Raw genomic sequence first — 19690 nt, forward strand, 5'->3', positions numbered from 1 at the left:
AATTATAAAGAAATTGTCATATGCATAATGTTTTGTCAGGAAAGTCCAAATCTTGTAATGATGGGGAAATTCAAGTGTTCATAATTAAAATTAACTTACAGCAGAAATTAATTTCCTGTTATAGTTTCATTTGGCGAGGACTACCAGCTTCTATTTCCTCCATACCTATTATGGGAGAACTTGGTTAGTTGTTAGGGTTTTGTTGTTCCAGAAATAGAGATTCCTTAGAAATAGTTAAACTTTTTAATTACCCAAGTGGTAGAGACTCTGCTTACAGATTAAGTTGCTGCATACAATATATGAATAGGGTGTCTGACTTGAGTAAGACAGTCCTGGAAGGCAGAGTTCAAGTCCATGTCTTGGGCTGAATAACGCCAGGACAGAGTTTGTCCCAGATGTCCTGTGGCACTGCTCCGCATCTGCCAGTGGCTCAGGGATGGCACCAGCCTCTTCTAGTGTGTGTGTTTGGGTGCCTAGTAGCCTGCCCTTGCCATGGGGCCCCACCCTCTACTCTTCCCCTCCTCTCTGAGGCCGTGCCCCTAGCTAGGCCATGCTCCCCTTTTGCCTTACCCTTTTTTCAGCCTGCAGTAGTGATGAGTGTGTGTGTGTGCATCACAAATGACACCCCTCCTAGAATTCTTGTATAGTCTGAAACAGTTTCATAATGAATTCTCCAGTCTTGTGAATGATAATTCATAACCAAATGCAAAGTGATTCACAGTAGACATAATGTCAGTCTAAGATGCGAATCCTGTTAAGAGGCTAAAGATTGTTCTAATGGTAACAAAGCGTTTTCTTCGTCAGTGGACTTCAGTACTTGACAGCGCCCGTCGCGGCAGCGGATGCCACATGCATGCAGTCTCGTCAGAAGAATGAGAGAGCCCCATTCCAGCTGATGGCTGCCCCTTCCCACTTAGTTCTGATGGCCATCTCCACAGAAGGAAATCTCTTTTCTGGATCACTTTCTTCCCAGTGATGCTTCTCCCAATGATGAGAATGAGTGTCTGAAAGAGCAATGCTCCAGATTCAGTGAAAACCTCCCAGCCACATGCGTCTCATTGCTACAGTTCCATTGACTGCTCCCTTCAAGCACTGATCAGATTTTAAAATTCTGTATCAGAAGCCCAATGGGGCCATGTAGTAATATCCTGCTCTTCTACATGCAGTGCTGGCCTAGAACTGTTAGGCAAGTGCAGCTCTAGCAGATGGCCCGCTAGACTCATGGCAATATGCAGTTTGAAATGATCCTGGTTGGCACTGCTTGCTTTCCAAGAGTTTGTAATTTCAGAGGCAGCTATTTTGAACATTCTGTTTGGGGGTTAGAATTTCAGGAAGCCAGGCACTTGGACATGCAACGTTTACTCTTGGTATAAAAATGAATGAGAACCTCTGACCCTAAAAATCTGACCCTAGCTGACAATATGACCTCTGGGTGTCAATTTAAGACCTGCTATGTTAAAGGCCCTTAGGCTCTCAATCCTTCCCCTTGATCATAAACAGGGTGGAAAAGCCCTTCCCATCAGTCGCTATTACTTGCTTACGAACTCAGTGAAATGGTTCAGAATGAAGTCTTGCTCTCCCATGGGTTATTGTGCCAACCATTAGCTGTGTTTGGAAAACTCTTACTGAAAATAAAGCAAAGCCTGCACTGCAGCAACACTCAGGATATAGAGTTTATTAAAACAGAGCAGGCATCACTTTCCATAGTGGCTTTTATATAGCAGTGAGGGGCACAGGGTGGTGGGATTACAACATAGTGCATGGAATGAAGTATAATCCTTCAATCACAATTCTAGGATTCAGTCACTGAGCCACCTCCTGCAGATCCAGGTTCCAGCTCCATTAAACTGCTATAACCCAAAAGGCTTGGCCTCAGGGGACTACAGTGCAGCAGAGTAGCAGCAGACTGGTAATTGTAGTACTGTGCTCTCCTGCCTTACTATACCTATTATTAGACACAAATGTAGGATGTTGCCCATGGACTGCAACATCATGGATTTTATCTGTGGCATTGTTACATTGTGGTAGGACACTTTCGTGATTAAGTCCATGGAATAAGATTCAGGAGATATGGGTTCAATTCCTAGCTCTGCCATTAACCGTGGCCAAATCATTTCATCTCTCTGTGCCTCAGTTTCCCATCTGTAAATGTGGATAATAATACTTCCTCTCTTCCACCCTGGTCTATTGAAAGTTGAACTCTGTATGCCTGAGGCTGTCTCACACTGCGTGTATCTATAGCACTTGGTACAGTAAGACCCTGATCTTGATTGGAGCCTCAAGGCACTACTGTAGTACATGTAATAATAATAACATGGTCCCAGTTCTTCATGGTGCTGTGCTCTCAATTTTTTTTTAATATTGGTGGGTATCAAGGATGCTCAGCATCTCGGAGGATTCTTGATAGTCATGTATTGTACTGATTCAAAAACGATCAATTCCATTGACAATATTTTTAGACATTTCTCCAATAGTAGAACTTCTGTTCAGGAACATTATCCCCACCCAACTGATTATGTTTCTTAAAATCAGCTTTTTGATCTGGGCCTTCTCTTATGCACTGTTGTTTGCTGTATCTTCCCTAGACTACATGAACACATTAATATTAAACACTGACAGAGACACACATTTAAACACCCTCCTTTGATAAGCTTAAATGCCCACCTATTGTTAGATGCATTGTTGTTTTCTGTGATGGCTGCCCATTATATAAGTAAAGGTCAAAGATGTGTTCCATTTTCCAGTCCGATAACAGCAGCCTGTTTGTGCTGAAAAGAACACTGTATGTTCCATTGATCTTGCACAGCCAGATGGGTAATTTAGGAGTCTTGAGCATGCTCCCAACCTGGGGGGGAGGAGAGGGGGGGAGAAGGGGAGAGAAGGATATTTAAAACATACTCTCATTTATTAATAGGCACTTAATGTCTGTGTTGCTTTAAAGGTACATCAGTTTTACTGCTCTGAATACAGAGTTACTATAAGGTATTACTGTCCATTTCCTCTAGTAATATCTCCATAGATGCCTTTTAATCAGGAAATGAGTAAATAAGTCAAGGTAGTATGAATGATCTATGTTGCAAGTTGAACTCCAGTGCTGATGACATCCTCACCCATGCTTTCATGTCAATTGATTTACAGCAGCTGGGGGTCTGAGCTTGAGAAGTGCACTTTGCTTTATGGATAGTGAAATAAAAAGCCTCCAGTAGATCCTATGCCTGGGAATATATTTAGGGGAATCAGTTTTTAAAAATAGCACTGACATAATGGAGCTCCAAATGGTCTAATATAGGATGAGATAATGATCAGGTTATAGCCAGTTTAACGAAGCGTGGACCCAATTCTGTAGTCTTATATTCGTTCTAAAGTGCATTTGTGCAGTTGTCTCTGAACACTGGTGCAATTCTGCCAGTATTTCTATATGGTAACATCAGCGACTGACATGAGCACCTGAAGTATAGAAAACAAACAATGGTATGATGTGGTGTGACCGTGGAGGGGAAGATATATTCAGCTGGGTTTGAAGAGCTGAACATTGTAACAAGGAAAGTCTTCCTAAGAGTATGCCGTCTACTCCCCATGAGTAGCAATGAACTCTCCAGTCCAGTATGTTTCCAGGTAGTCGGAGCACTGTGTTATCCTTCAGGACCTGCTTTATGATGTTTTTTCATGGAAACCTCAGAGCTAGGTTCTGATCTCAGTTACACTCGGGCAAATACCCAAGCACTTCCTTCGGCATAATTCTCAATCCACTTACTTACATATAGGTTTTATAATGATGAAACACAAGATACGTTGCTCTTGATTTATACAGGAGTAAGTGAAATCAGAATGTGCCCCTATAACCTAAACTAGAAAAATAAAAGGTGTGCTCTTTAAATGGAACAAAGTGCAGTAACATACTCAGGCCCATATGCTGGAATTTCTGTGTGTGGGGTGCTTTTATTTTTGCAGTTTTTTTATATATAAAGGAGTTCAAAATAGTCATGCAATGAGTGTGCTGTAGAGAGGTTAATGAAAAAATTGAGTGGAAACAGTGATTGGTAAAATGATTTTGTTATAACACACTACATATGCATACAGTAATAAAAGTTTTATAGAAATTATCTCCTGGGATCATGGTGGGCAGCACAGCTGCCATGGCTCCCCGTTCCTTCAGCTGCCTCTATCTATCTGCTGCTGATCTACCTTCTTGGCAGGGCTAGTGCCAGGTGAGTGTGGATGGGACGTTCGGCCAGCAGGGCCGGGCCCAGGTTGCTCCTCATGGAAGGGGGCCGCCGTTCCCCTGGCCCTGCTGCACTGCCACCAGCCCAGTCCATCCTTCCCCCTACAACACAGTGCTCTCACATCCCCCTAACACAGTCGTTTTCACACTTTTTGGCCTGTGGCCCACCTGGCTCAATGCAGCCTTTCCGTGGACCACCAGTTGCTAATGGAAACTCACTGTTAATTACATAATTATGCCTGAGACATGTCTAACGCAAAAGGTTCCCATGTTTTCTCTATTTATGACAGGGTTGGGGAATCTTTTTTGGGTTGGAGGCCACTGACTCACAACCTCCCCCCCCAAGACCTCCAACCCTCACTGATGTGGCCCCCAACAGAAACACTTCACTTCTCTGGCCATCTAGCCCCACCTGGGGAGGGGGAGGGACAGGGAAGATTGAGGTTCAGGGCTTCCCATAGGGAAGATTTATTCTTCTGGGGTTTCAGGGTTAATGGATTTTGTGGACCCCCCTAAGCTCTGAGGTTGGGACAAAAATGTGTGGGACAGGGCTACCAGTGAAAGGAATGGGGGTTCAGGATCTGGGCAGAAGGTGGGGTGAAGGAGGGGGTGAGGGTGCAAGGTCTGGATGTGGGAGCAGGCTGTGGTGCAGTGTGGCCAGAAGTAAGAGAGGAGGCAGGAGCGGGCTGGGAGTAGGATGTCTGGCTGCGGGGAGGGTACAGGAATAAGGGAGCATGCAGAAACAGGCTGGGGATATGGTATCTAGCCAGTGGGGAGGGTGCAGAAGTAGGCTGGATGCAGGGTGTCTGGCTGGGGGGAGGGTTCAGGAGCAGGCTGGGGATGAGGTGTCTTGGTAGGGGATGCATGGGTGGGCTGGAGTGCGGGGGTCTGGGCATGAATGGGAGGGGGCACTTACTTGCCTTTGCTCCCTGTGCCACTCCCAGGCACCACCTCCTGCTGCTCCCATTGACTGGATTCCAACCAATGGGAGCAGTAGGGAAAGCCTCCGAACAGTGCACCTGCACGCTGCTGTTCCCCCAGCCTGGGGAGAAGAAGGGAGAGTGCTTCTTCCCCATGAGCTGGATTGCTCAGTGAGGTCAGTGCTTTGTCTCCTGCCCCAGTGTGAAGCTGGTGCTGGTGCGTCAGCCTTGGAGCCGAGGGTTGGGGAGGGGAGGAAAGGCAAGGATGAAGCGCAAGTTTGGGCTCCCTGCTCTGTGGGAAAGAAGGGAGTTGAGCTCGAGAGGCGGATCCACTGCCCTAACAGAGCCCCCTCATGCTTACTTGGGAAATCACGGGGGTGCATTCGCACCCTTCATACACCCCTGCCGCATACAGACCTGATACTGCTGTTAAAGAGAACAGCCCAAATTCAGCCATGCTATAGAAGGCCATAAATCCATAAACTTAGTTGGAGCTGTGTCTGCTTACACCAGGGCTGTACTTGGCCCCTCAGGGAAGATCTCTCTCTCTCAGCAGACTACTGTGAGTGTCACGTGGGGAATGCAAATTTCATATCTCTGGATGTGGCCTTTGAACCTTGCTTTTATTGTTTTTTCCATTATGTTTGGACTCTGATGTCATATGTTATATATTTGGCAGTCTCAGACCAGTGCTTGATTGACAAACAGCCTGCATCCAATGGCCATTAAAATTAAGCCCGGTGTATAAAGATGATTTACTGAGGTGAAATGAGATATGGCTACACTAGAGATGAAATAATTCCTCACTTTGAGAGCAGAATTTCTGTCAGGCAGAATTAAGTACAGGCAGTCCCCGGGTTACGTACAAGATAGGGACTGTAGGTTTGTTCTTAAGTTGAATCTGTATGTAAGTCGGAACTGGCGTCCAGATTCAGACACTGCTGAAACTGACCGCCAGTTCTGACTTACATACAGAATCAACTTAAGAACCCCAGGCGTCCCCAAGTCAGCTGCTGCTGAAACTGATCAGCAGCTGATTCCAGGAAGCCCGGGGCAGAGCAACTCTGCCTGGGGCTTCCTGTAGTCAGCGCTGGTCAGTTTCAGCAGAAGCTGACTTGGGGACGCCTGGGGCAGAGCAGCTGGGGTGCTGCTGGGTTGCTCCAGTAGCGCCGCTCCTTGGTGCTACTGGACCAACCCAGCAGCACCCCATCTGCTCTGCCCCAGGCGTCCTGATTCAGCTGCTGCTGAAACTGACCAGCAGCGGCTGAATCAGGACCTGGGGCAGAGCAGCTGGGGTGCTGCCGGGTTGGTCCAGTAGTGCCCAGAGCGGGCGCTGCAGGACCAATCGGCAGCGCCCCAGCTGCTCTGCCCCAGAGTCCAAAACAAAAGCCTGGTCTGCTGGGGGGGGGGGGAGCACACTAGCTGCGCCCCCCCCCCCCCCCCCCCCCAGCAGACCAGGGACACGGGGAGCAGAGCCGCAGCGGCAGCGGGGTGCCGCGCCTCTGAGGCTTTGCTCTGGCAAAGCCTCAGAGGCGAGGGACCCTGCCACGGCTGCGGCTTCAGTCCCGGTGCCTGTGGTCTGCTGGGGACGGTCCCCAGCAGACCACAGGCTCCCGGACTGAAGCCGCAGCCGCGGGGGGGTCCCGCGCCTCTGAGGCTTTGCTCTGGCAAAGCCTCAGAAGCGCGGGAACCCGCCCGGTGCCCCTGGTCTGCTGGAGACGGTCTCCAGCAGACCAGGGGCACCGGAGCAGCTTACGAACGGGGCTTTCTCGCCCCGACCTCCGGGGCGAGAAAGCCCCGTTCGTAAGTGCGGATCCGACATAAGTCGGATCCGCGTAAGTCGGGGACTGCCTGTATTGAAGAAGAAGGAAACTCTTAATCATTTTATAGACTTTAATCCACAAACATATCCATACAGTAGTGGTTGATTAGAAAATACATATGAGATTATTTACACCCTCAAATGCCAGAGTTAATCTCCTATATATATATAAGAAGAACAATTTTAATTTTTCACGATTGTGTATTCTTTGTTGTTTGGGGTGGGTGAAAAAGTATTCTCTATGCTCTCTAGAAAGTAATGCAATCGAAACTATTGGACAGCAATGTCATGTAAGTCATGTTTGACATGATTACTATTCTATTGATACACATAAGCCTCAAGAAAGAATATGACAATGATAGTAACACATAAAAGGAAAGAAAAAAAGGACAACATCTCTGGATAAGTGCAATTAACCCCGGAGGGTCATGTTTGCATTTGTTCTGCAATAACTGGATCTATGAAAATATTTCAGTCTTAAAAAGGGAACTAATATCAGAAACCTTGGCCCAGGTCCACAAAGGTATTGAGGCTTCCAGATTTAGAACTGGGTCCTAGTAACTCAAGCTCTTGAAATAATGTCCCAAGACACTAAAAGACTCTTCAAGCAGCTTATCAAGCTGTCTCATATTGTCTTCACTCTTCTCATCAGTGAAACATTCATGCTTCAGCCAATCTGATGACTGTGTTAGATGTGTTACTCAAGGCTATAGCTTTGAAGCCCTGGAGTTTGCAAGGCAACATGTTGAGCACACGGGTTGATCTCCCGTGGAGTGAACAAGGGTGTGGCTGAAAATCCCATAGGGAACAAAGGAAAAGAATAGGGAGCACTGAACCTATGGAGTAGCTCCTTGGATAGGCTGGTGGTGAAGCCACCAGAGCAAAGTATAATTGTTTTAGCCATATCAGTGGAAGCTCCTGTGATGCAGCAAGGATTGCACACACGGCAGGAGTGTACCTTAAAGATTCAGCATATGGGCACCTAGATTTGGGGATTGTATGGAGAGGAGGGTGGAAAAGTGTAGGAGCTGTAGACTCAGGCTAGGACTACACTACAGAGGTTTTTGTGCAAAAACTATCATTTTAGTGCAAAAACTCGCGGAGTGTCCAAGTGTTCTGCGCAAGTAAAACAAAAGAACAGAGGGGTTTTTGCAGTGTAGGTATTCCTTCTTCTACGAGCAATAACTCCTTTTTGTGCAAGAGCTCTTGTGCAAAAAGGTGTGTGGGGACGGAGAACAGCAGTTTTTGCACAAAAAGAGGCAATCGAACAAAGCACAGGTGCCTTGGTGGCCAGTTTGTAAATAGCAATCAGAATTTCCTTTTGTGAGAGTGTCCATGCAGTCTTTTGTAGTGTGGACGTGTGATGCGCTTTTGTAGTGTAGACGCACTCTTGTGCAAGAAGTTTTTGTGGAAGAGATCTTCCGCAAAAAGCTTTTTGCGCAAGAAGCCTGTAGTATAGACATAGCCTGAGAGTGCTGCTATCTATATCTAGCAGTAACCAGGACTGTGGGGCCATCCATTGCCCTTTTGTGCTGGCTGTGTGTGGAGTGTGGTGTGGGCCTGGCTAACTGTGCCCGGCTGCATTTTGATTCCTTGTAGATGTCAGCAATAGTTCAGATGGCTTTCCAAGAAAGTATTTCCATGTTTCCTTTGCATAATCCTCCTTTTCCCCCAGTCCCTCCTCCAACTCATTCCACCGACTTTCTACCCAGCGTTGCCCAGTTTATGTGCCTATGATTTATTTTTATGTAGGATATAAAATCCAGTTTTAAATATTAACCTGTTTAAACTATGTCCAGTGCAGCACGGTGCTCCTGCTCACGGCACAGTACGCTGTGATGTGGTGCAGTGGTGCAAGCCTGGCTGGGCTGGCGCGCCCCCTGCCCTTCTCATGCTGCAGGCAGGGGCTGCTCCAGCCAGGCTGGGTGCTGGTTAACCATTTACTAGTCAGCATCACCCGGTAAGGCTGATGTTTACTAGGTAATCAGTTACCCATTTGCATCCCTATATTTACGGTAGTTTTGTGTGTGTCACTGTTGGCACATTTTAGCTGCATGGCACGATGGCATGAGACAGAGACAGTAACCCCGTACATACCCAGCCTTCAAATTCTTTATTTAATCAATGGTGCCTATTCCCTCATTCTGCTGCCTTTTCCCAATGCCATGACATGGCCCCCACCCTCACTGACTCTTGTGCTTTTTACTCCATAGGAACCTTCCTAAGGCAGTTTTCAGTGTTCACAGGACTCTTCCTAGTTAGCATTTTACCCTAAGTTATCTAACTCAGATTAAGAACCCACCTTTACTTCCCAGTGAAGACAAGCACCCAGTGTATGTACCCACTGTAACAATCTGAAGCCCTGGGGTTCTGAGCACATAGGAGTGTCAGTGCAGCTCAGTGATTTGCATACACTCTCACCTGGAGGGGTCTGCCATGCTCCACTTCCTCCTTGTTCCAGTGTAAATAGCCTACATCACTGCGGGCCAGGACTCCATGCAATAGTTCTTGCACTCCACCTTCACTGGTCAATTTCTGGAACCCATTAAACACATGTGGACTTGCTCTGCCTGTTAAAATGACGTTGATAATTGCCTGCAGGGGGAATGACCTACAATTACACTTGTAGACAGTGGAGCAGAAACTGCTCTCTAGAATTATATGCTGCTGTTCATCTTTTCCATAGCTCTATATTTCTCTTTATAGAGCAGGAATGGGCAAACTTTTGGCCTGAGGGCACCATCTTGGTATGGAAATTATATGGATGGCCATGAGTGCTCACAAAATTGGGGGTTGGGTTGCACGAGGGGATGAGGGCTCTGGCTGGGGGTGTGCGCTCTGAGGTGGAACCAGAAATGAGGAGGTAAGGGTGCAGGAGGGTGCACTGGCCTGGGACCAAAGGGTCTGTAGGGGTATGTCTACACTTGCACCCTCGTTCGAACGAGGGATGAAAATGCAGGCATTCAAAATAGTCAGTGAAGCGGGGATTTAAATGATCTCGCCGGTGCGTTACTCCACTGAACAGCTGATTTGAAAGTGAAAGTGAAAGTGCATGCCGGGATGCGTTAGTTCAAACCAAACCCTTTGGTTTGAACTAATGTGTTACTCCTCATTTTTTTGAGGGGTAACGTTAGTTCGAACCAAGGGGTTTGGTTCAAACTAACGCATCCTGGCGTGCACTTTCACTTTCGAAACAGCTGTTGATCGGAGTAACGCGCCGGTGAGATCATGCTAATGAAGCGCGCAATATTTAAGTCCCCGCTTCATTGACTATTTTGAATGCCTGCATTTTCATCCCTCGTTCGAAGTAGGGTGCAAGTGTAGACATACCCTAGGGCATAAGGGAAAGTGAGGGTTGTGGCTTGGGGTAAGGTTCTGGGGTTGGGCTGGGGATGAGGGCTTGGAGTGCAGGCCGGTGTTACAGGATGGACAGGAGGTGTTCGGGGGATAGGAGGAGGATCAGGGCTCAGGCTGGAGGTTGGAGCACTCGGGTGGGTGAGGCTCCAGCTGGAGGTGCAGTCTTGAGAGTGAGGCTAAGGATGAAGGGCTTGGGGCAATGTTCCCTCTAATCTTTTTCATCCATTTGCAGAATAATTTTGTATGTGCACCGAGGCATGTGTGAATGTGCATCACCAGCAGAAACAAAAAAACAATCTGTGAGTGCTCTGTTAATCAGCTGGGCAGCATCTGAATCTCTCCTGAGCAGCCACATAAGTGCACAGCTTACAGGGAGCACTGGTTTGGGGTACAGGAGGGTGCACTGATCTGGGATCAAAGGGTCTGGAGGGTGGGAAGGGGATCAGGGATGTGGGAAGGGGTTGGAGTGCAGGGCGGGCTCAAGGGTGCAGACTCTGGGCTAAAAGTGGCTCCTGGAAGCTGTAGCCCATCCCTCCGCCCGCTCTCACGTGGAGGTGGGACCACAGGGCTCTGTGCACTGCCCCATTTGCAGGCTCCTACTGTCCACAGTTCCCGGACATTGGGAGCTGCAGAGCTGCCCTGCTTCTGGGAGCTGTGAGGACCCATTGCATGAATGGAGCAGGGCAAGGCAAGCTTCCAACCCTGCTACCCAGCAGGAGTACTGGAGTGGAGCCAACTTCTGGTCCCACTTCCTAGCGGGAGCTCAAGGGCCAGGTTTGAGGTCTGATGTGCTGGTTGCGGTCCATGGGCTATAATTTGCTTATCTCTATATAGAGTAAGTGTAACACAAGCATGATTTCATACACATCTATCTGAGTATTATTACTGGCATTTAGATATTTTATCTAAATGCCAATAAAGTATTACTAGAGGTTGTTCCCCCTGCTTGCTGCACTTGTCAACTCCCCCCCTCTCTCTGGGGATAGGCAGCCCCGACTCTCTCCCCAGCCACAAGGGAGGGTGAGGCCGAGGCATGGCAGTCCTGCTGCCCTGGCTCTCTCCCCTGGGAAGCAGCGAGGTTAAGAGGTTTCAGAGGGGCTACATCTACACTGGCAGCTTCTTGCACAAGAACTCTTCCCCAAGAGCGCGTCTACACTGCCATGTGCTTTTGCGCAAGAGATGTGCTTTTGTACAAGAGCATCCATGCCAGTGTAGACACTCTCTTGCGCAAGAAAGCTCCGATGGCCATTTTAACCATAGGGGCTTCTTGCGCAAGGAATTTATGTTGCCTGTCTACACTGGCCTCTTCTGAAAGAGCTCTTGTGCAAGAGGGCTTATTCCTCTTGGGCAGAGGAATATCCCTTCCAGAAGAAGCCTTGTTTCACAATGCTCTACTGTAAATTTACTTCTAGAACAACACTCGTGCAGTGTAGACAGCCGGCAAGTTTAGACGTAGGAGTCAGTGGTATAGCCAGGAACAGAACTCAGAAGCTTTGCTGCCAAACCCAATGCTCATTCTGCTAGACCATGCTTGTTTTGATGCAAGTTTCAAAACTGTATAATCAGCAGTTAAAACCCCATTGTGTCTATGGGAATATGGGGATGGATTCGTTATATTAATTAAGCAAAATACGGGCAGGCAGCAAAACACAAACTTCTGCTTGAAACAGGTTGCCATTCATTACTTCACTAGGATGTGCTTGCTATTTTGTTCTCTTTTCATTTTTATTTGTTTTGCAAGTGTCCTCTGAGACAGGGTTTTCTGTACAGTGTATGCAGCCCTATGCAAGTTACCTGAGGCCTCCCCACCCCCATTTGGCTTCTGTCAGGGCTCAGGGCTTCCCTTGTGCCCTCTTCCCTGTGGGGCTCCTTCCATAGTTTGGGGCTTCCTCTGTGGCCCCCTCCTTTCTGTGTGGATCCTGCCAGGAGTTAGGGCTTCCTGGGAGCCAGGGCAGAGCCAGAGAGGCTGAGAGCTCCTCTCCAACCCAGGTGTGGCAAGAGGGAGACCTCAGCTCAGTGGCCTCCTGGCCTATAGGAGAATGTGGGTGAGGAAAGGGGGCAGGGTTAAGGCAGCCCTGCTACTGGCAGCTGGGGGAGAGGGCTGGGCCAGAGAGGGACCAGCTGATGGTGGTCAGGGCCACTGGTAGCACAACAGCACACACAGCTACGTTAGGGGTATTTGAAGTTTGGTGCCCAAGATTTTTGGGTGCCCTAAGCAGCTGCATATGACCAAGGACAGCCCTGCTCAGAGAGGAAAAGCAATTGCTATGGTTCTGAATCCTGAGCACTGAAATCTTGCTTGTCTCTGATGTTTTCCACAACTAACTGTAACTTATTTTATGCTGCGCAAGCATCTCTCTCTCTCTCTCTCTCTCTCTTCTCTTTCTTCTAACTCCTGCTTGTACTTCTCTATTAGCCTTTAATGTGCATTGAAGGTAGGTGATCTGTACTTCTGATGCCTTTTGATACATTTATCTAGTGGTGGGAAAAATATTTGCAGTTACATTTGAAATGTTTCCCATGTGAGCAATTTTGCATTTTGTCAAAAATCTAAAACTGGTCCTATTTTTGAAAAAATGTAAATCTAAAACAGGCCTGCTGTCCTGTGATCCTTTCTAATTATGCATGTTTTTAGGCTTAATTTCCTGTTTTTATGACTTTTTGCCCCTAAAGCCGCATAATTCTGGGAAGTGGAAAAATGCCTAATGAAAGCCTTGTAGCAGATGTCAGGAGAATGCCTGCAGCTTTACAAAGCCCGGCAATGCCCTTGGCAATAAAACACAGTGCTGTGCAACAGTAAAAGCCATAATGATGGCTCTTAATCCTCATTGTCATTTCTGGACATCGATATCCAGCACACAGTAATCTGCTGCTTTTCTCTGCAAATAGGTGCCAGACTCTCCGCTGGTAGAAACTCACGTTACCTCCATTGAATGAGGATCTGCCCGATAACTTTTTATTACCTAATATTTGCCTTTTAACAAAGCACAGTAAAAGTTATGACTGTTTTTCTACCTCAGCCATCAAATGATATAGGAAATCATCTTCATCATGGGTCACATTCATGTTTCAAATTCTAGGAAACCAACACTTAGTTATGGTACTTGTACGAACCATGAACTGTAAAAATCATTTGTTTGATAGGCATGTACAGAAACTGGGCTTTTGAATGGGGTGGGATGGGGGTATGCTGCTGTGCCAAACATGGCATCTACCAGAGGCTCCAACAGCCTCTGTGAGCCCTTGGGCAAGGTGGGGGGAGGGGGGGAGCCCAGTTCCATGCCCCTAGAAGGGGTGGAGTCTTGGGTGGAAGGGGTGCAGCTGTGGCAGCCAGCCCTCCTCACACCCCAGAGCACAGCTCCCCCCCTCAGAACCGCACAAAGCATGTGGAGCAATGCTCTGGCAGCAATTTAAAGAGCCCATGGCTCTGGCCTCCACCACTGCCCTAGTAGCAGCAGTGATGGCCATGAGCCCTGGGCCCCTTTCAATTGCTGGGCTCCAGGGCAACTGTCCCTGTTAGCAGGGCCTGGCATCTGCTTTCTGCTAGCTGGTTTGTTCTGTTTTCTTAGTGTATTTTGGTATGTGGTGATTTTTTTGTGTGTAATTGCAAGTTTAATTGTTGTCATGACACCTAGAGATGATGTACAGGTATTTTTTATGTTTTAAATTGAAATTAAGAAATAATAAAAATATTTTTGTGGTTGGGAAGTTCTTGATGAAGTCTTCCTGAAACTGATCAGATTGAACCAATAGTAAAAACTGACTTAAACTTAGAGTGACCATATTTTTCCATGCCAAATATGGGACAACAAGGGGGGGGGGGGGCGGTGCTGGGGCTTGGGCTTTTATCCCAAAATGGGGGTTGGGGGCTGCTAGCACTTGGGGTTTCAGCCCTATGGGGGAGTGGGATGCTGGCACTCAGGCCTTTAGCCGTGTGTGTGTGTGTGTGTGTGTGTGTGTGTGTGTGTGTGTGCTGGCACTCAGGGTTTCAGCCCTGCAGGGGGAGGGGCAGCACTCAGAGCTTCAGCCCTGCGCGGGGGGGGGGGGGCGCTGTCACTCAGGGCTTCAGCCCTGAACAGGGGAGAACCACCAATACTCAAGACTCCAGCCCTGTGGGGGAAGGAGAAGCCACCAGTTCTCAGGGCTACAGCCCCACAGTTGGGAATGGGGAGGAATCACTGGTGCTTGGGGCTCCAGCAGCTGAAGTTCCGAGTGCCGGCATCTCCCTGCTCGCCTTGCTGCACTACAGGGATGAAGTTCAGCCCTGCAGCATTCAGGGTGGGGAGCCGCCGGTGCTTGGGGCTTCGGCAGCTGAAGCTCTTGAGCGCTGGTGCCTCCTCCCTGCCCCCTGCTGCAGTGGAAATACGGGTCAATGTGTCCGTTTAAAAAAAAAAAATAGTTGGGACGCCGGGAACAAATACGGGACTGTCCCGAGAGTAACAGGACAGTTGGTCACCCTACCTAAAATGCATACACCCATGTTAAGACAGTCAATTAGTAAAATGCAATTCTAAAGCTTTAGAAATACCTTTAGATCACATATGGAAGTGAAGCCATCTACTTTTAGGTAGGTCTTATTAACAATTGTGAATGTTAGGTAAGCTGATTACATGTATTTTCTGAGAACCGTTTAGGAAAAAAAATCACATGTCCTACCTGCCTACAGATGAAGTTTCCAAGACTGAATTGTAACAGATGAGGTGTTGTGAAGTCTAGGTCTTCTTGGAGTCTGTGCAGCCAAACACAACGTATTATTGTGGTGTCAGCAGAATGACAGGAATAACTGTACATCAGTATGTGATTGTAAAGAAAAATTAAAACTGCAGTATGTTTTTCGGGGTTATTTTGTTTTCCTTTATTACAGGCATGGCAGTGGTGTCCTAACTATATTTTTACACCCCAGTTTAACTTCTATTAGAGTTGGAGCTTGATGCAAAATTCAAATTTAGACGCAGATCCACACTTTTCCAAGATTTATGTAGGTTTGGGTGACAAAGTTTGGTTCTGGTTTATCACTTTTTCTAATAGCTATTATTAACAATTCTAATACCTATCTTCAGGAATTGAACAGGAATGTTAGTGGGGGTATCGCTAAGGCCTAAGGCTTGGACTACACATCAGTTGTGTATAGCTGTAACTATTTTGGTGTAGAAGGGTATAATTTTTTAATCTACAATATGGATACAAGTATTGTGTGGATTAGGGCTGTGAAAGATTAACCAGTTAACTGGTAAGCCTCAGCCTTAGTGGGTGAGGTTGACCATTTACGATTAGCTGATGGGAGCTGGAGTAGCCCACCCTCCACCACCGCAGGCAAGGGAATTCTCCAGCCCTAGGAAGCCCACCACAGGCAGGGATGCTCCAACCCGGTAGGAGCAGTCCCCATCTGAGGTGCTAGCCCATGTTTAATTGGCTTATCAGTTAACTACTTAAAGGTGATTTTACATTCCCAGTGTGGATGCAGTTATTTCAGTATAAAAGTGCCTTTTATCAATACATCTTATTCTCTGTCCTACATGGGAATAACTATACTGGTCTAAAGCATGGATTGTATCTGTTCTCAGGATAGGAATAGGGGTTGTATCATTTATCTATATTAGTATAGTTAAAGTGGTATAACTTTCGAGTGTAGACAAACCCCTTTGTGATTTAGGTGTCTATATCTCATTGACTTTCAGTCACTATCACCACTATCCATGTGATAAGAGTTGGTATTATAGAGTGCAGTTTTTCCTTCTATAGATCTAATTGGTCTTCCCTCTCCTCCTTCCTTCCAATGTCATAAGGAAATAGACCACATTATCAGATATTGCTAAACTTGTGTAGGCTTTAAAAAAAAGAAAGACATAATTTACCTTTCCAGCATCCTAGAGAAAAGCAGGCTATATACAAATAAGATCACTCCATGGCTTCCTTCAGCTTTGAACTGATAAACAACAACCACAAAAAGGAATTATGGCAGTTACCCGTGATTGGTTGAGATACCTCCTCTATTAACTCTTCAGATTGGTATCCCTTGCACTTTTTACTAGACTCTTAGAATAAAATACTGAACCAGATGCATGAGCTGCTAGTGCAGCCAGTGAGAGCTTTGCCACTGACTTATTAAGGTAAAGAGGAATGATAGAAATCTTTTGTTGTTGTTCCCAGTTGTTGTTTTCTTTGTATGCAGATTTTAACAAGTTATTTTAGTTACTTAATTTGTTTGTATTTTTGCAATCCTCTTTTTCATTGACATAAAATTTAGCTTCTCATTACATAGAGTGGACTATCCTGATCCCATTGAAATCACTGGCCAAACTCCCATTATTTTCACTAAGAGCAGGATGAGGCTAACTAATGTATTGTTCCAGTTTACTATATTGAAAATAAAAAATGATTAATGATCTGTTCATTAAGAGTCTGAAGATCACATTAAATACAATATTATAAACTGACTGCAAAATCAGTTTTTATAAAAGAAATAAGGATGGATGGGAAGCAACAAAATAACTCAATGTAAGAAATTTGTTTATTCCTCACTTACACATTGTATATGATCACAGATAAATTTCTGAGCTGCTTCTTTCTCATAGAATTCAAACAGCTGGAGCTATAAGTCAGGAACATAAGAAAAAAATAGGAGACATGAATTATATCTAAAAGTGGAGTTTTCAACCCACTATTATATTTCTTTCAGAGAAGCAAAAGAATAATATAGGTGTCTAATATGACTTCATGAACAAAGGTATTCAGTTGTATACAGGATAACTAAATAAATAGTAATAAAGTTAACTTGTTTTTTCCTTTTTGGGGGTGGAGGAAATCGTAGTTGTTAATCAAGGAATTATAGCCTCTGGATTCATATAAAGCCTTTACGAGGAGATAAAAATGCCTTTCAGAGCTCCAGCTGTGACATGGATTTTAAAGTCTTATAATTTGTAATGTATCATAAGGGAGGGCACAGATTTATTAGATTTTATATTTGTCTTAAAAAACCCATTTTTTTTCTGCAAATCTTGTTTATAAAAATATCTTCTTACTCTTTCGGTCAAGTTATCTACGTTGTAGTCGATATCGGGTGTAAAATAAGTATCAGTTGAGACAAGACATACAGTGGCTTTCCGACCTTCTCCTGCTGTCCACAGAATATCTCCCAGAGATTCTGCAAGAGCATTTTCTTGTTCTGTTTGGCTCATTTCACACAAACTGCAATGCAGGACACAAAAGAATGTCAGAGGCATGACAATGGCAGCTGAACTTAGAGGAAAGCTCTTAGGTATTGTGTATACACAGATAGTCCTGATTCAGCACTTAGTGGTCAGCAGTCTAAACATAGACTGGGTCATACTGGGCTTTTTATCAGCTGAGCTAAAGGATCAGCATAAGTGCAGTTAGCCCAGCTGCTGGCCACTGTTTGCTGAAAAGTGTTCTTCCTTGTAAAACGAGGTTTTCTGTGGTCGAAAAAACTGCGGCATTCTTTCAATTTACTTTCAAAAGAATGCAGCTGCAGTCTAGATGCAGGTGAAGTTTTTTCGAAAAAAGGCCACTTTTTTTCTAAAAAAAAGTGTAGTCTAGACACACCCTTAGAGTGCAGTTGGAATCTGCCATTGCTAGGGAAAGGAAGATCTGCCTTTATAGCAGGGGCATCTGTACACAGCTATCCCAATTGCCTTTTAGTCCAAGTTCTGCTCTTCACACTTGGATTTCCAGCAGCATAACGGAGCATAGACTTATCTCTGTATAACATATAGGACATCACTATTCTTTCTGTTTATGTCCCACTAATTTAAGTAATTAAGTTTTTTTGAGGGGGTAGGGGAGAAGTACATTTTCTTACCTTTGGAAGGGAACATTTTCTTCTCTGTTTCTGACAAACAAGCAGTGTTTAATGATGTACACCTGTACAGCCATCAAAATTACTCTTGCTCCTCCCTGGAAGTGCAGAGACCAACCACAAAACCCATAAATTAGTGCAACAAAAACCATAAAAGACCAACCACATAACCATAAAAGACCAACCACAAAACCCATAAATTAGTGCAACAAAACTAGCATGTGCTATGTGGATTTGATGCTAAACTAATTCTAGCTGAATCTCTGACCAAAGTTTCAGCTGTCACGTGCTAGTGTTAGTAAGTTGTCTAGCTTGTCTCAGCCTTCAGAATGGCTATTGTGCTACTAAAAACTATGGAGATACATGGAAAAGTAAATAGAGAGGACTTCTTGAGCCTACAAATAGGAAATTGCTATCTAAGAAAGGTCCGTTTTGACCCTCGCTATATCCCTATGCCGGGAAGATGTGTCCCTTACTCTCCTGTCCTGGCTACAGCTATTTGTATGGTGCATAGTGTGCAGATCAGCCTGCACATATGCAGTGTGCAGGCAGGTCAGAGTGTGAGTGGAGCACCTGAGGAACCAGATTATTTGAAATGCAATCTGATTCCTTGGGGGTAGCTCTGTAGCTCCTTACCTAGGGCTTGCTGCAAAGTACTACTGAGGCCTAAATAAGCAAGAACATGGAGACCTGGGAGACAGGTCAGAAATAGGAGGGAGCATGGGCTATAATAGCAGAGAAAAAGGAGAGACATGGCAGAACTGGAAGGCAAAGTCAAATCAGTATCTTAGATGCCTATATACAAATGCAAGAAGTATGGGTAATAAGCAGGAAGAACTGGAAGTGCTAATAAATAAACTAAACTATGACATTGTTGGTATCACAGAGACTTGGGGGAATAATATAGATGATAGGAATATTGATATAGAAGGGTACAGCTTACTGAGGAAGGATAGGTGGAGACAAAAGGGAGGAGGTGTGTTGCCTTATACATTAAAAATGTATACACTTGGGCTACGTCTACACTGGCATGATTTTCCGAAAATGCTTTTAACGGAAAACTTTTCCGTTAAAAGCATTTTTGGAAAAGCACGTCTAGATTGGCATGATGCTTTTCTGCAAAAGCACTTTTTGCGGAAAAGCATCCGTGGCCAATCTAGACGCGCTTTTCCGCAAAAAAGCCCCGATCGCCATTTTCGCGATTGGGGCTTTTTTTTTGCAGAAAACAGTACTGTGCTGTCTACACTGGCCCTTTTGCGCAAAAGTCTTTCGGAAAAAGACTTTTGCCTGAACGGGAGCAGCATAGTATTTCCGCAAAAGCACTGACAATCTTACATAAGATCGTTAGTGCTTTTCCGGAAATTCAAGCGGCCAGTGTAGACAACTGGCAAGTTTTTTTCCAGAAAAGCTACTGATTTTCCAGAAAAACTTGACAGTCTAGACACAGCCTTGGAGGGTGGAGATGGACGTAGAAGACAGATGTGTTGAGAGTCTCTGGGCTAGACCAAAAGGGGTAAAAAACAAGGGTGATGTCATGCTAGGGGTCTACTACA

At 45.7% G+C, this 19690-nt stretch overlaps 1 protein-coding gene across 1 annotated transcript in view; it reads right to left on the reverse strand.

Annotated features, from left to right (window-relative positions):
- Positions 1–511: 511 nt before the first annotated feature.
- The window catches only part of MINDY4B (MINDY family member 4B), a 34469-nt gene continuing 15290 nt past the window's right edge, over positions 512–19690 (reverse strand). Inside the window, exons 3-10 of the mRNA XM_075937722.1 lie at positions 18141–18235; positions 17344–17509; positions 16848–16913; positions 16177–16247; positions 14978–15050; positions 9386–9559; positions 2665–2845; positions 512–1018 (exon numbers count right to left, since the gene is read on the reverse strand). Of these exons, the coding sequence (XP_075793837.1) occupies positions 801–1018; positions 2665–2845; positions 9386–9559; positions 14978–15050; positions 16177–16247; positions 16848–16913; positions 17344–17509; positions 18141–18235 (1044 nt within the window). The 3' untranslated portion in view covers positions 512–800. The remainder of the gene's footprint in view (positions 1019–2664; positions 2846–9385; positions 9560–14977; positions 15051–16176; positions 16248–16847; positions 16914–17343; positions 17510–18140; positions 18236–19690) is intronic.

The sequence above is a fragment of the Pelodiscus sinensis genome, chromosome 10 (genome assembly GCF_049634645.1).
Source record: "Pelodiscus sinensis isolate JC-2024 chromosome 10, ASM4963464v1, whole genome shotgun sequence".
Lineage (NCBI taxonomy): Eukaryota > Metazoa > Chordata > Testudines > Trionychidae > Pelodiscus > Pelodiscus sinensis.